Source organism: Oncorhynchus gorbuscha, linkage group LG24, assembly GCF_021184085.1.
Source record: "Oncorhynchus gorbuscha isolate QuinsamMale2020 ecotype Even-year linkage group LG24, OgorEven_v1.0, whole genome shotgun sequence".
Lineage (NCBI taxonomy): Eukaryota > Metazoa > Chordata > Actinopteri > Salmoniformes > Salmonidae > Oncorhynchus > Oncorhynchus gorbuscha.
The window spans coordinates 58613331-58629481 of NC_060196.1; the positions used below are offsets into that span (position 1 = coordinate 58613331).

Sequence of the window (16151 nt, forward strand, 5' to 3'; positions counted from 1 at the left end):
ACACAGGTCCTCAGGGTCAACATTTTGTGACCTAGAGAACAGCATGAGCTTGGTTTTACTTGTATATAACACTAATTTATGATCTGTACAGTGATTTCTGAATTGAATCAAAGTCATGCTGAAGTTCACGAATGGCTTGCTGCACAGAGGTGGCACAGGAATACAAAACTGTGTCATCTGCATAGAGACGAATGTTACAAGTATTAAGTGTTTCCTATTTCATTAATATACAAGGTGAACAATAATGGACCTAAAATAGAACCATGAGGAACACCTTTTTGAATCTCAAGAAATTCAGATTTCTCCCCATGTATTAAGATGGCCTGAGTTCTATCGCTAAAATAATTCAGATTAAACCCCATCCATCAAGATGGCCTGAGTTCTGTCGCTAAAATAATTCAGATTAAACCCCATCTATGAAGATGGCCTGAGTTCTGCCGCTAAGATAATTCTGAAACCATAAACAGCCTGTATATCTCAGGCCGACTCTTGATAATTCCTTCAGCAAAACAGAATGATCAACCGTCTCAAATGCCTTTGACAGGTCAATGAACTAGGCAGCACATTAACCAAGGATTCAAGAATCTTAGCTAAACAAGGTAGTCTTGAAATGGGGCGATAGTTGTCAAGATCCTTTGTATCCCCACCCTTATGGGGCGATAGTTGTCAAGATCCTTTGTATCCTCACCCTTATGGGGCGATAGTTGTCAAGATCCTTTGTATCCCCACCCTTATGGTTGTCAAGATAGTTGTCAAGATCCTTTGTATCCCCACCCTTATGGGACGATAGTTGTCAAGATCCTTTGTATCCCCACCCTCACAAGATCCTTTGTATCCCCACCCTTATGGGGCGATAGTTGTCAAGATCCTTTGGGGCGATAGTTGTCAAGATCCTTTGTATCCTCACCCTTATGGGACGATAGTTGTCAAGATCCTTTGTATCCTCACCCTTACGGGGCGATAGTTGTCAAGATCCTTTGTATCCCCACCCTTATGGAGTGGCAGCACATACGCGGATTTCCATGCTTTTGGAGCACTTCCTGATAACAATGTTAAATAAAAAATGTGGGCTACCGAGCCAGCAATAAGCCAGCACATAGGTAGACCAGGCTCTAAATGATCAGCCCCTGGGGATTGAAAAAAAAAATAAACCATCCAGGACCTCATCATCTGTAAATTTCCAAAAAGAAAACTCCTGTCCAGCATTTTCAGTATCATTCAATAGTGTTTCACCATCTACATCCAAACTACTTTTTTTTTTTTCAAGAGCTGGCTTTGAAATACATTCAAATATCAAGCCCGCAGAGATAAAATGGTTATTAAATGCATGAATGATATCAATTTTGTCAGTAATAGGACCAGAATCTAAATGAATGTCTTGGGAAGAGGGAGAAGAGGAGACACACGCCTTCAGTGATTTAACAGCTTTCCAAAATGTAGCTGGGTTCCCTGTACATTCACACATATCAATGGACGAACATATTTGTAACTTTGTGACACATTTACTCAGTCTGTGCGGATGTTACCGATTCACCAATAATATCCCTAAGTGAGTTAGTGTCTGACTAGCCTCTGAAGCACAGGATTTCTCACACTAGACAGGGGGTTTGGAAGTAGGTGATGTCATTGACATTACTTGACAACTACAGAGCCGCGTGGGAGTATATTTGTAGCCAGTGTACTGTATGGCATGTTGACATTCTAGGGATTTGCCTATGACTGAGCGGCTATATTTAGCGCTTCCTTATTTTGAGCGTGAGGATATTTGAATAGATCAGTACTGATAATGAAGGGGCAACATTATGTCACACACATTATGGAAACAAGTAACAACAAACATCCCATATAAATCCCAGAACTACAATCTGTCACGCCCTGACCTTAGAGAGACGTTTTATTTCTCTATTTGGTTAGGTCAGGGTGTGATGTGGGGTGGGCATTCTATGTTTTGTTTTCTATGTTTCTTTATTTCTATGTTTTGGCCGGGTATGGTTCTCAATCAGGGACAGCTGTCTATCGTTGTCTCTGATTGGGAATCATACTTAGGTGGCCCTTTTGCCCTCCTTTCTGTGTGGGTAGTTAACGTTGTTTGTAGCACTAAAGCCCTGTAAGCGTCACGGTTGTTGCTCGTTTGGGTGCTTGTTTTGTTGGCGTCATTCCAAAATAAAGAGGAAAATGTACGCTCACCCCAGCGCGGCACCTTGGTCCGCTTCTTCTGACGGCCATGACACTAACAGAAACAACAACAACAACAACAACAACATGACACTAACAGAAACAACAACAACAACAACAACAACATGACACTAACAGAAACAACAACAACAACAACAACAACATGACACTAACAGAAACAACAACAACAACATGACACTAACAGAAACTAGTATTCATTTACATTAGTCATTCATTCAACTGGCTAAATAAAATTAGACTGTTTGATCACAACAACAACAAGAACAACAACAACAAATAAGTTAACAGATCACACGAAGTGAACAATTTAGTAAGCAGACACTCAACAGATAAGTATTTATTAAAGTATGGGCTGAGGTGGATCAACAGAGTTAAGAGCCCTAGAAAACACATTAAAGCTTTGTAATTACAACACCTTCTGTCTAGGTGCAAAACACCTGATGGTGACTGGTCCAGCATGAGTAATAAGATGATACACACACGCACGCACGCACACACGCACGCATGCACGCACGCACACACACGCACACACACACACATTATATCAAGAACAGCTCAAATAAGGAAAGAGAAACGACGGTCCATCATTACTTTAAGACATGAAGGTCAATTCGAAAAATGTCAATAACATTGAATGTTTCTTCAAGTGCAGTCGCAAAAACCATCAAGTGCTGTGATGAAACTGGCTCTCATGAGGACCGTCACAGGAAAGGAAGACCCAGAGTTACCTCTGCTGCAGAGGATAAGTTCATTAGAGTTACCAGCCTCAGAAATTGCAGCCCAAATAAATGCTTCACAGAGTTCAAGTAACAGACACATCTCAACATCAACTGTTCAGAGGTGACTGTGTGAATCAGGTCTTCATAGTTGAATTGCTGCAAAGAAACCACTATTAAAGGACACAAAAAATAAGAAGAGACTTGTTTGGGCCAAGAAACACGAGCAATGGACATTAGACCAATGGACATTAGACCAATGGACATTAGACCAATGGACATTAGATATTTGGTTGTGTGGTTCCCACTGTGAAGCATGGAGGAGGAGGTGTGATGTCGTTGTGAGATGCAGAGTAGGTGAACGGATGATCTCCGCATGTGTGGTTCCCACCGTGAAGCATGGAGGAGGTGGTGTGATGTCTTTGTGAGATGCAGAGTAGGTGAACGGATGATCTCCGCATGTGTGGTTCCCACCGTGAAGCATGGAGGAGGAGGTGTGATGGTGTGGGGGTCCTTTGCTAGTGACACTGTCAGTGATCTATTTAGAATTCAAGGTACACTTAACCAGCATGATTACCACAGCATTCTGCAGCGATACGCCATCCCAACTGGTTTGCGCTTAGTGGGACTATCATTTGTTTTTCAACAGGACAATGACCCAATACACCTCCAGGCTGTGTAAGGGCTATGTGACAAAGAAGGAGAGTGATGGAGTGCTGTATAAGATGACCTGGCCTCCACAATCACCTGGCCTCAACCCAATTGAGATGGTTTGGGATGAGTTGGACCGCAGTGGAGGAAGAGCAGCCAACAAGTGCTCAGCATATGTGGGAACGCCTTCAAAAATGTTGGAAAAACATTCCAGGTGAAGCTGGTTGAGAGAATGCCAATAGTGTGCAAAGCTATCATCAAGGCAAAGGGTGGCTACTTTGAAGAATCTCAAATATAAAATACATTTAGATTTGTTTAACACTTTTTTGGTTACTACATGATTCCATATGTGTTATTTCATAGCGTTGATGTCTTCACTATTATTCTACAAAATAGAAAATAGTAAAAATACAGAAAAACCCTTGAATGAGTAAGTGTGTCCAAACTTTTGACTGGTATATATTATATACTGGTATATACTATATATAATACTGCAGCAAAAGGATATGAACATTTAGTCCCATAATGTTGCTTGATCGATGGTTAGGCTATTAGCTGGCCAAAGAGTAGGCTACATGAAAAGAGCCCTAGTGTTAATTTAATGTGTCAGTGTGGGTTGTCGGTGAATTCATGTCAATCACGAAGCTCATCTGCATTTACTGCGGCCCAGGACAATTATCAGCCACAAGATCCTACATCTGGGAAATGTGAATAGGGTGCCGTTTTTGGGGGGGGATTTAACCGATGTGTTTCACCTGGCATCTCATTCCGAGACGGTGAATGTTGTTGTTGTTGTTGTTTTGTTTGTCAGTCTCTTCATCTACCTTTTGAAAGGAGGTATTTGGCATATTGGAGAATCATTATCATTATTTTGACACTTCCATTATGAATAGTCGGAGTAGTTCCCCCACGTTTAGTTTACAGTCCCCTGTCGTAAAACACATTTTCCTGCTCTTGTGTCAACAGAATTATCAGTTGATGAGAAAAGGACTAACAAACACCTTCCCACGTCTTATTCACGTCGTTCTCTCTATCCTCTCCCACCGCAGCTTGTTTATCCGTGGGTGAATGGGGGCGCTGTCATTCACACAGCACAGCGCTTAGTAGTGCATAGACATTGGCCCCCTTTGGACATTCCACTTCTACAATTGATGTACAATGCATTTGGCACAACAGTTGTGATAAAACATTTAAAAAAATTCTGCAAAAAAAAAAAGTCGAATATTATATAAGCATTGTGGAGACACACTGGTTATAAAAGGTTGTGGAGATACTCTATTATTCCACACCAAAAAAATAAGATGTTGTATTACAACCACTGTGTGTAATGTGTTGTAGGCCTACATTATAGTTGTAGTACAGGGCCTGTGAGGGGCCAAATCTAGTACAGACGCACGGTGTGGATTCATTTCCAGTTCAGTGGAATGTAGTAATGCATCATTGCACTGTGTGGTATTACTACATACGGACCACATCAAGGCCACCACTGGAACACTGCGGAGGTGTTTACACACTGAGGAGGTGAGCTTCACCAGAAAGGGGCTGAAAGTGGGGCATTTCTTGGTGACTTTTTTGATGAGAGAGAGAGAGAGAGAGAGAGAGAGAGAGAGAGAGAGAGAGAGAGAGAGAGAGACACACAGAGAGAGAGAGAGAGAGAGACAGAGAGAGAGAGAGAGAGAGACACACAGAGAGAGAGAGACAGAGAGAGAGACAGAGACAGAGAGAGAGACAGAGAGAGTGAGAGAGAGATTCACATAAAGTCCAGGGGAAGTCCCATCTTTTTAGCTTTGATTCAATTTCAACTTGAACCATCAGAGCTTTAAACGGTACTGTACATAACTGTCAGATGATCATAGCCTCAACACTGATAACATTGATATCAAAACAAATAATGAATCCAGAAACATTCCCATATCATGTGAAACATTCAAAGATGATATTAAAGGTATTTCCAAAGAGCGAAGTAAGAAAGTTTTTGTCAGTATCACATGAAAGTCACTTTATTAGCTGAAAAATACCACGAAGAAGACTTGACCTTAAGACAGGGAAGTAAAACCTACAACCGCATTAAACCAAAAAGGGGGATTTGAAAGATGGAAGACCATTCTAGACAATAAGATATTTGGACATCAAAATTGTTTCTGTGAAATATCGAGAAGAAGGAACAGTCACTGTTGTGGCTTTCATTTCTATTGGTCTTATGCTTCGATCACACGGACAGCACAATTACATTTTTAGTACACAAGAATTACATTAATTTCCAATGATACGCTGGGTTTGCCTTGCACCAATGCGTTGCAGAGGCAGGTGCAGTGCGTTCTGGGTGATGCATAAATCGGATTTATCCAACATAAGCTTCAAACGGTATGATAGCAGGAATGTGTGAATGTTTAACTTTTGTCGCGTACATATCCAGATCATGCCGAGTACTATTTTGTTCAATAATGCTGTCGGTGTTGTTGAGGCGTTTAGTATTGGTTTGAGAATGATGCAATAAGCCCTTCCTGCCCCGAAGCTCAGTATCATAGGAAAAAAAAATATATGACTGTGTATTATTGAGAAAGGGTAGAAATAATATACGTGGGAGAGAAAGGAGGAAATGAGAAAGGAGATTAGGAGTGAGAGGAAGGTGGTCACAGGTGTGACCATTAAAGGTGAAACATACCAGCTAAAGAGAGAGAGGGAGGAAAAGGGGCATTCAGAGCTCTGACTAAGTGAAACTGTGGTTTCCTTTCCTTCCAGGCTTTTGGAACCATTACGCTACTGGTGTTGGGGGGGTTGGGTGAGTGGCAAGTGATAAGGATCGCATTTTAGTCAATCTCTCATTCAATCTCCCTCTGAGATACTGTATCGCTTGGCACCAGTTGCATCTGTAAATTCATACAATGAAATGTAGTTTAAATGACAACAAATATAATGGTAATATACATAGTCAAACAGTTGAAAGGCCTAACTGTTGAAAATGCCATTGATGGAAGTGAGATAGAATAGAACCAGGTGGTTGTGAATGACCCAGAACTTATCTACTTGTAGCCCCACCTTATCAATGACTCACAACTTCTCTACATTTAGCCCCAACTTGTGGTCATATCTGTTATTTAAACAAATTATTTAACCATAATTTAAACTAAGCAAGTCAGTTATTAAAGAACAAATTCTTATTTACAATGACTGGCCTACTGTCATTGTAAACGTGTGTAACATGTCCACACAAGTGTAACATGCCCAAACAATTTCAGCTCAAGGAGAGTTATGATGTGTAGGTGTATATGCTCGATTTAAGTTATTTGATCTTAACTTTGATTCTTACATTTGTGGATATGTTGATGTTAGCTTTTGAAATATCAATTTGAACAACACCTCACATCCTAATATAGCTTGCTGCTTTTCAGTTTCACCTAACTATTGCAATTCTGTGAATTCCAAAATTAGAAACAACTGACTTAATGTTTTTGTTTTGTACGCGTAATTATAATCATTTTCTAGATAGACATTTAGAATTCATTTTCTCTGCAGTCGTCATCGGAATTATGCCCAAATGTGAGTTGATGACACTAACCACATTTCCATCCAACCATTTTATGTGGATGAATTACCTGACGCATTAAAAAAAATCAAGACACGGTTGACTGAAACATGAAATGCCCGAACAATTTTATAAATGCCGACAGACAATTTGTTCATTCATTCCATGGTGGGATCTTTTTTTGTGTCGTTAAAATTAATTATGCAAGAAATGCCTGTGGAAATAACCATCATATGGAAGTAAACGTGGAGCCACGCGATATGTTGTGTGATCCTCCAACTACGACTCGAAAAAGAATGCAGTTTACTAGGCTACAGATGAAATACATTGTGGTGAATGTGCAAGGTGATGAGCTTGATGCTCCATTTCAATAAATATCGATGGATTTATTCTGGTGACATGATGATCGATGGTCTTATCGCTCTTATCCATAATAATCTCATAATTTAAGTAGCCTACCAGCAATATATCTACGAGCTGTTGGCTAGAGCGCATGCGCTAAGACCAAAGTGCGCACATTTGCTATATAATGCAACGCAACAGTTTTAAAAATGCGATGGAAACCTATTTAACTAGTATTTTTCATTCGGTACATGGGAAATTAATGGCAAAGGTTATTTTTATGAGCACTGCTGCCTCATCACGCACATCCTTTTATCCGTAAAAAGCAGTGGTGTAAAGTACTTAAGTAAAAATACTTGAAAGTACTACTTAAGTAATTTTCTGGGGGGGTATCTGTACTTTACTATTTATATATTTATACTTTACCACATTCCTAAAGAAAATGATGTACTTTTTAATCCGTACATTTTCCCACTCAATACCGTACACCCCTGGTCATCCCTACTGCCTCTGATATGGCGGAGTCACTAAACACATCCTTCTTTGCAAATGATGTCTGAGTGTTGGTGCGTGCCCCCTTGCTATCCGTAGGATAAAAATACAAAATTGGTGCCGTCTGGTTTGCTTGATATAAGGAATTTGAAATGAGTTATACTTTATCTTTTGATACCTATGTATATTTAAAACCATATACTTTTAGACTTTGACTCAAGTAGAATTTTACTGGGTGACTTTTCTAAGGTATCTTTACTTTGACTCAAGTATGATTTTGGATACTTTTTCCACCACTGGTAAAAAGTCCGTTTGATGGAAACACATCTCTGGTGGGAAAATGCACATATAGTTTTTATTTATTTATTTTTGCCGATTTTAGAATATTTGCATGAAAATCTGTTGCAAATTGGATGGAAACCTCGCTACTCACACACAAGTTTGCATATTTAGGTTAGAGCGTTGGACTAGTAACCGAAAGGTTGCAAGTTCAAATCCCCAAATCCCCTTAGCCTACAGTTTTATAGGGAGGAGGTCAGAGACCTGGCCGGATGGTGCCCAGAATAACAACCTCTCCCTCAACGTAACCAAGACTAAGGAGATGATTGTAGACTACAGGAAAAGGAGCACGGAGCACGCCCCCATTCTCATCGACAGGGCTGTAGTGGAGCAGGTTGAGACCTTCAGGTTCCTTGGTGTCCAAATCACCAACAAACTAGAATGGTCCAAACATACCAAGACAGTCGTGAAGAGGGCACGACAAAGCCTATTCCCCCTCAGGAAACTAAAAAGATTTGGCATGGGTCCTCAAATCCTCGAAAGGTTCTACAGCTGCAACATCGAGACCATCCTGACTGGTTGCATCACTGCCTGGTACGGCAACTGCTCAGCCTCCGACCGCAAGGCACTACAGAGGGTAGTACGTACGGCCCAGTACATCACTGGGGCCAAGCTGCCTGCCATCCAGGGCCTCTACACCAGGCGGTGCCAGAGGAAGGCCCTAAAAATTGTCAAAGACCCCAGCCACCCCAGTCATAGACTGTCCTCTCTACTACCGCATGGCAAGCGGTACCGGAGTGCCAAGTCTAGGACAAAAAGGCTTCTCAACAGTTTTTACCCCCAAGCCATAAGACTCCTGAACAAGTAATCAAATGGCTACCTGGACTATTTGCATTGTGTGACCCCCCAACCCCTCTTTTTACACTACTGCTACTCTCTGTTTATCATATATGCATAGTCACTAATCATATTTACATGTACATACTACCTCAATCAGCCTGACCAACCGGTGTCTGTATGTAGCCTTGCTACTTTTATAGCTTCACTACTGTAAATAGCTTGTATTTTTACTGTTGTTTTATTTCTTTACTTACCTATTGTTCACCTAATACCTTTTTTGCACTGTTGGTTAGAGCCTGTAAGTAAGCATTGCACTATAAGGTACCTGTTGTATTCGGCGCACGTCACAAATAAACTTTGATTTGATTTGATTAGAATAACAGCAGTCTTCTTTCTTGCAGAGATCCCTGATGACAGAGATAGAGGACAGGTTGCGCGCATTCAAGGGCTCTGGGAGCGTTCATGAGCGACCTGGGCGCGTTCATGAGCCTCCTTGGCGCGTTCGTGAGCCACATTGGCGCGTTCATGAGCCATATTGGTGCGTTGATGAGCCTATTTTGCGCGTTCGTGAGCCCACTCGGCGCGTTCATGAGCCCCCTCGGCGCGTTCATGAGCCCACTCGGCGCGTTCATGAGCCCCCATCTGCGCGTTCATGAGCCATCTGGGCGCGTTCGTGAGCCTCCTTTGCTTTCCTAACAACCAAATCGAACTGAACAGCGACAGCCGGGACCCGTTCGCCGGAGGGCAGTGGATAAATGTACAGATTATACTTCAGGCTCATCGTGGCTCTTTTACACGAACTGATAAGATGTGCAATATGGGCATTTAAAGTTTTTATTTCATGTCATTGTTTATTTACTTGAGTTTTTGTAAGTTTTTGAAAGTTTAGTGGGCTAACGCTTTTATAAAGATCCGTGTTTTTGTTGTTGTTATAATAATTGGGTTACCGGGGTATAGTATTGATACAATATTACCACCACATGGCCGGACCGTTTTGATACTGTCGCTAGTTATTGTAGCTCAATGATAACATAGTTAAGTGACTGTAAATCAGTGGCCAATGTTGTTCTATCTTTAAGGGACGAGGTTTCTAGCTAGCTTTGCTAACAGTGTTATTGTTATTAAACCTCTCGCTGGCTGCACGTTAGCAGGCAATAAAACACATGCAGGAGCACTGATTCTATACTACGAGAGACTACTTTTTTTTTTAAAGGAATATGGAAACCACTGTTGATGTAAACCACATTTTCCCTGAAAGGATTACAGTTTTGGATCAAAACCTGATTGCATTTACAAAATCGCTGGGAAGGTAACGTTATTCTATTCGTTTTCTGTCGTTTTCTGCAGCCAGAACGAACAGCTTTTCATTCGGGACATTCGCCGTTAAGTTCACCATCTCTGGTTACATGTGATGTCCATTTACAACATGCCAGGGGAGAGCTTCAGCCAAATACAGCTGTGCATGACGTCTGTGTATTGACAATCATTCAATCCCTTCCTCGGTTTGCAAAAAAAAAAAGTAAAGTGACAGTCCTTAATTAAAGCTGACAGAAAAAAAAGTCTATATGTAACCTACATTATATTCTTAAGTGTTTACTATTTTGGATAGAAGATCACTGAGCAGTTTGAAACACTAGGCTACCACATTTGACCAATACATGAATAGACCTAGAATACACACAAGATCAATAGATATTTTACTGTTAGTGTGACATGAATCAAACCTCCCATCTCCTCTCTTCACCGTTCTCCTCTTTTTATTGTTCTTTTATTCTTTAATGTAGGTCAGATCCTCAATCTCTAATTGCAGCAGTAATTGATGAGCTTGGAAGAGCCTCAGCCAAGGTGTGTGCGTGTGCGCTACAGCCTATATTTGTGTTGCCGTAGGCCCTAGTTTCATTCACTGTATTGTCTTTCCCCAGGCCCAATACTTGACAGCACCAATCACAAGTGCATCAAAGCTGCAGACCAACAAGCACCATCTCTACCTGCTTAAGGACGGAGAAAGCAACGGGTACCCCTACCTACCTGCCTACCTATCTCACTCATCATCACAGAACAGCTCCTGGTTTCTATCCTTTTTCTAGAACATAGAAATAGTATCACTAGAATGGGAAAAGCCTCTTAACTCCTCACTCCCCGTCACAGATTAGATTAGAACATGTAATCCTCTACTATTGAGGACATTTTGTCCAGCATAAGACACAATGAGCCACAAGAACACGCATCTGTTTCAAACCTCTTTTTGGAAGTCCTTCAAGAATTCATGTTTGTTCATCATCATAGAGTAGCAAAAGCTTTTCAAGGCCACCTTGACATGTCTACTACTGTCACGTCTGTCACGTCTGTCTGTCTGTCACGTCTGTCACGTCACGTCACGTCTGTCTGTCTGTCACGTCTGTCTGTCTGTCTGTCTGTCTGTCTGTCTGTCTGTCTGTCTGTCTGTCTGTCTGTCTGTCTGTCTGTCACTGTCTGTCTGTCTGTCTGTCTGTCTGTCTGTCTGTCTGTCTGTCTGTCTGTCTGTCTGTCTGTCTGTCTGTCTGTCTGTCTGTCTGTCTCGTCTGTCTGTCACGTCTGTCTGTCTGTCTGTCTGTCTGTCTGTCTGTCTGTCTGTCTGTCTGTCTGTCTGTCTGTCTGTCTGTCTGTCTGTCTGTCTGTCTGTCTGTCTGTCTGTCTGTCTGTCTGTCTGTCTGTCTGTCTGTCTGTCTGTCTGTCTGTCTGTCTGTCTGTCTGTCTGTCTGTCTGTCTGTCTGTCTGTCTGTCACATCTGTCTGTCACGTCTGTCTGTCACGTCTGTCTGTCTGTCTGTCACGTCTGTCACGTCTGTCTGTCTGTCACGTCTGTCACGTCACGTCACGTCTTTCTTTCTTTCTATGAGTTGTGAGGTCACAAAGGAGGCACAGTGTTAGTGGTTTGCCAAGTTAACAAACGGTGTGGTGCTGAAACCAACACTATACTAGTTCTGGTTTCTCTCAGTGGAATTCACTCAAATGGAAAACTAGGTTAATCATTTTGTGATTTCAACCCTCCTCTCGCTTCCCAATGTAGCAGCTTGACTGTAACATTCCCCCCTCTCTCTCTCTTTCTCCCCCACGCACACAGAGGAAAGGGACTGGCAGTGGGTTTTCTAAAGGTTGGCTGTAAGAAGTTATTTCTGCTTGTGAGTCCCACTTTCTTTACTTGTGTATTCCCACAATGTTTTTAATGCAACATATGCGAGAGTTTGTTCCTATTAATGCAAAAGTGTGTTCCCTGTTTGCAACATTTCAGTAGTAAAAGGAGGTTTCAGCTCATTCAAATGTAGGGCTGTGACGGTCATGGGATTTTGGATGCCGAGAATTGGCCAGCCAAATGGCCTTGTTCACCGTAATAACCATTATAGCAAAAACATTTGAATTAAAGCACATCTTCTCCTCTGCTCCTGACTGCATGTGCTGCCATATACACTGACCAAAAATTGTTTGTCCCATCTTTCATGAGCTGAACAAAAAAAATACCAGAAATGTTTTTTTTTACGCACAGAAATGTTATTTTTCTCAAATGTTGTGCAGAGATTTGTTTATATCCCAGTTAGTGAGCTTTTCTCCTTTGCCAAGGTAATTAAATCCACTTGACAGGTGTTGCATATCAATAAGCTGATTAAACAGCATGATAATTACACAGGTGCACCTTGTGCTGGGGACAATAAAAGCCCATTTTAAAAAATGTGCCGTGTTTTGCTACACAACAAAAATGCAACAGATGTCTCAAGTTTTGAGGGAACGTACAATTGGCATGTTGACTGCAGGAAGCTCCACCAGAGCTGTTGCCAGATAATTTAATGTTAATTTTTCTACTTTAAGCTTAGTTCAATGTCATTTTAAAGAATTTGGCAGTGTGTCCAACAAACCTCACAACCGTGTAACCACGCCAGCCCAGGACCCCCATCTGGCTTCTTCACCTGTGGGATCGTCTGGGGTGGGAGTGCTGAGGAGTATATCTGTCTGTAATAAGCCGTTTTGTGGGGAAAAACTCATTCTGATTGGCCGGGCCTGGCTCCCCAGTGGGTGGGCCTATGCCCTCCCAGGCCCACCCATGGCTGCACCACTGCCCTACTCCATAGAGTAGGGCCTCGTGAATTTATTTCAATTGACTTGATTTCCTGAAATGTAGTGTAACTCAGTAAAATATTTGTTTTTATATATATTTTTTACATTTTTTATATTTTTGTTTGGTATAAATAGAATGAAAAGAACAGGTGTTCCCATTCAAGTCATAGCTGGTATAGTGGGTGGACTGGAGGCCATTGGGAGTGTACCCATCGGAGTAAACCAGAGAATTAACACGATTGTTGAGAGAATTTCAGCTAACTACTAAGATATAGCATAACTGTCATTCTATTAAATGAGCTGTTATAGAAACTGCTTTTCCCGACCGCTGGTCAGGTTTCCAATGCTAATCCTGGAGAATCCAGCCAATGGCACTGGTCACATGAATCTGTTTATTTTCAAACGCTTCCACACGGGAATGATTTATTTACTTCCCCTTCTTTAACCTAGTTTTAGGTGTGATAAAGATGTCAATGGAAATCGACCAAAACAATGGAAACGATCCTCAATTCTCAAAATTAGCCTACATTTAAGCTATTGTTTATACGTGTGTGTATTTCACACTATGTTGAGGTTAAAATCAGAGTATAATGCTTGTATGGATGTCAACCCCAATACGTGTCCATGTCATCGTCACCAATTCACTGCATAACAGTTAAAAAACGACTATGACTATCAACCACTGAGCTTTGTACGCTAGCTATGCTACCAGTTTATACGAACAGGATTTGGCATTTAGCAGTAACTTATTCTAAACATGAAAAAAGGGTCAACTTCTAAATGTAATGCAGTGAAAACAGCCACATATTTACACAAATCCAGACTTTATTAACCACATTATGTGCCTGTTACAATACATCAATCATGACGGATTTGACAAATATCCACTTTAGTTAGATCAGATTTGTTGAATGCCAATCCGCCATCTTTCTTTTATCCTCAACGGTCGGCCTTCCATTGACCTCTTTACCAATTTGAGTTTACCAGTCACATGACCAGGGTTAGAGGTTCTATTCATTATATTTACCAGTCACATGACCAGGGTTAGAGGTTCTATTCATTATATTTACCTGTCACATGACCAGGGTTAGAGATTCTATTCATTATATTTACCAGTCACATGACCAGGATTAGAGGTTCTATTCATTATATTTACCAGTCACATGACCAGGGTTAGAGGTTCTATTCATTATATTTACCAGTCACATGACCAGGGTTAGAGGTTCTATTCATTATATTTACCAGTCACATTACCAGGGTTAGAGGTTCCAAGCCTGTTCTATTCATTCTAGTCATATTACCAGGGTTAGAGGTTCCAAGCCTGTTCTATTCATTCTAGTCATATTACCAGGGTTAGAGGTTCCAAGCCTGTTCTATTCATTCTAGTCATATTACCAGGGTTAGAGGTTCCAAGCCTGTTCGATTCATTCCAGTCATATTACCAGGGTTAGAGGTTCCAAGCCTGTTCTATTCATTCTAGTCATATTACCAGGGTTAGAGGTTCCAAGCCTGTTCTATTCATTATATTTCTATGTGCTGCGCTGCTGCTGATCATTCAGTCAGCTGTTTGTTTGACAAAAAAAAACCAACAAACATATATTTTTAAACGGTTATGTCGGTTGTATTTTATTTTCACAATGGTGTTCATCCATAACCGTCGGTTACACGGTTATACGGGAATTGTGCCAGCCTCATTCAAATGTCCTAGTTTCCCTCACTATGGTTACTCGTAATTGCTCCTGAGGGGATTAATCAAGTTGAATTAAATTCAATTGAGAATTGACTTGACTTGAATTGAATTGAATGTATTGTAATGCCTCCCTAGGACCAGCGAGGGGCGCATGTCGAGACGGAGCCTCTGTGTGTCTTGGATTTCTTCGTGACAGAGCACCTTCAGAGGCACGGCTACGGACTGGAGCTGTTTAGCTTCATGCTGCAGGTGAGACAGAGACCAAGCCTTGATGCAGGGTTGGGGTTTACCTGGGACGGATGAAGGGTTGGGTTTTACCTTGGACGGATGAAAGGTTGGGTTTTACCTGGGACGGATGTAGGGTTGGGGTTTACCTGGGACGGATGCAGGGTTGGGTTGTACCTGGGACTGATGCAGGGTTGGGGTTTACCTGGGACGGATGCAGGGTTGGGGTTTACCTGGGACTGATGCAGGGTTGAGGATTACACAAATCTAGGGATTTCACATGATTGGGAATACAGATATGTATCTGTTGGTCACAGAAGGTAGGGGCGTGGATCAGAAAACCAGTCAGTATGTAGTGTGACCACTATTTGTCTCATGCAGCATGACACATCTCCTTCGCATAGAGCTGATCAGGATGTTGATTGTGGTCTGGAATATAGTCCCACTCTTCAATGGGTGTGTGAGGTTACTGGATATAGGCAGGAACTGGAACATGCTGTCGTACATGTCGATCCAGAGCATCCCAAACATGCTCAATGTGTGGCATGTCTGGAGAGTATGCAGGGCATGGAAGAACTGGAACATTTTCAGCTTTTAGGAATTGTGTAAAGATCCTTGTGACATGGGGCTGTGCATTATCATGCTGAAACATGAGGTGATGGCGGCGGATGAATGGCACGACAATGGGCCTCTCTGTGCATTCAAATTGCCATCGATAAAATGCAATTGTGTTCATTGTCCATAGTTTATGCCTGCCCACACCATAACCCCACTGCCATCATGGTCTGTGGTTGTGAGGCCGATTGAACCTACTACCAAATTCTCTAAAATAACGTTGGAGGCGGCTTATGGTAGAAAAATTTACATTAAATTCTCTGGCAACAGGTCTGGTGGACATTCCTGCAGTCTGCATGCCAATTGCACGCTCCCTCAAAACCTGAGACATGAGATTGTCTAACAAAACTGCACATTTTAAAGTGGCCTTTTATTGTCCTCAGCACAAGGTACTGTCGTGCCTTTGGCTATGCCGGATTAAGTGATATGACATGCTATTCTATAAAATAATTAATATTGAGCTAATCATGTAAATGTAATTAACTAGAGAG

At 41.6% G+C, this 16151-nt stretch overlaps 1 protein-coding gene across 6 annotated transcripts in view; it reads left to right on the forward strand.

Annotated features, from left to right (window-relative positions):
- Positions 1-9716: 9716 nt before the first annotated feature.
- The window catches only part of LOC124012771 (alpha-tubulin N-acetyltransferase 1-like), a 32137-nt gene continuing 25702 nt past the window's right edge, over positions 9717-16151 (forward strand). For 4 of the 6 annotated variants that reach the window (XM_046326720.1, XM_046326718.1, XM_046326722.1 and 1 more), the window contains exons 1-6: positions 9717-9799; positions 10256-10351; positions 10827-10887; positions 10965-11056; positions 12145-12202; positions 14956-15069. In XM_046326720.1, coding sequence (XP_046182676.1) covers positions 9798-9799; positions 10256-10351; positions 10827-10887; positions 10965-11056; positions 12145-12202; positions 14956-15069 — 423 coding nt within the window. In that variant the 5' untranslated portion in view covers positions 9717-9797. Of the gene's footprint in view, positions 10352-10826; positions 10888-10964; positions 11057-12144; positions 12203-14955; positions 15070-16151 lie in introns of all 6 variants that reach the window. The other 2 variants (XM_046326719.1, XM_046326721.1) reach the window with 2 other exon arrangements.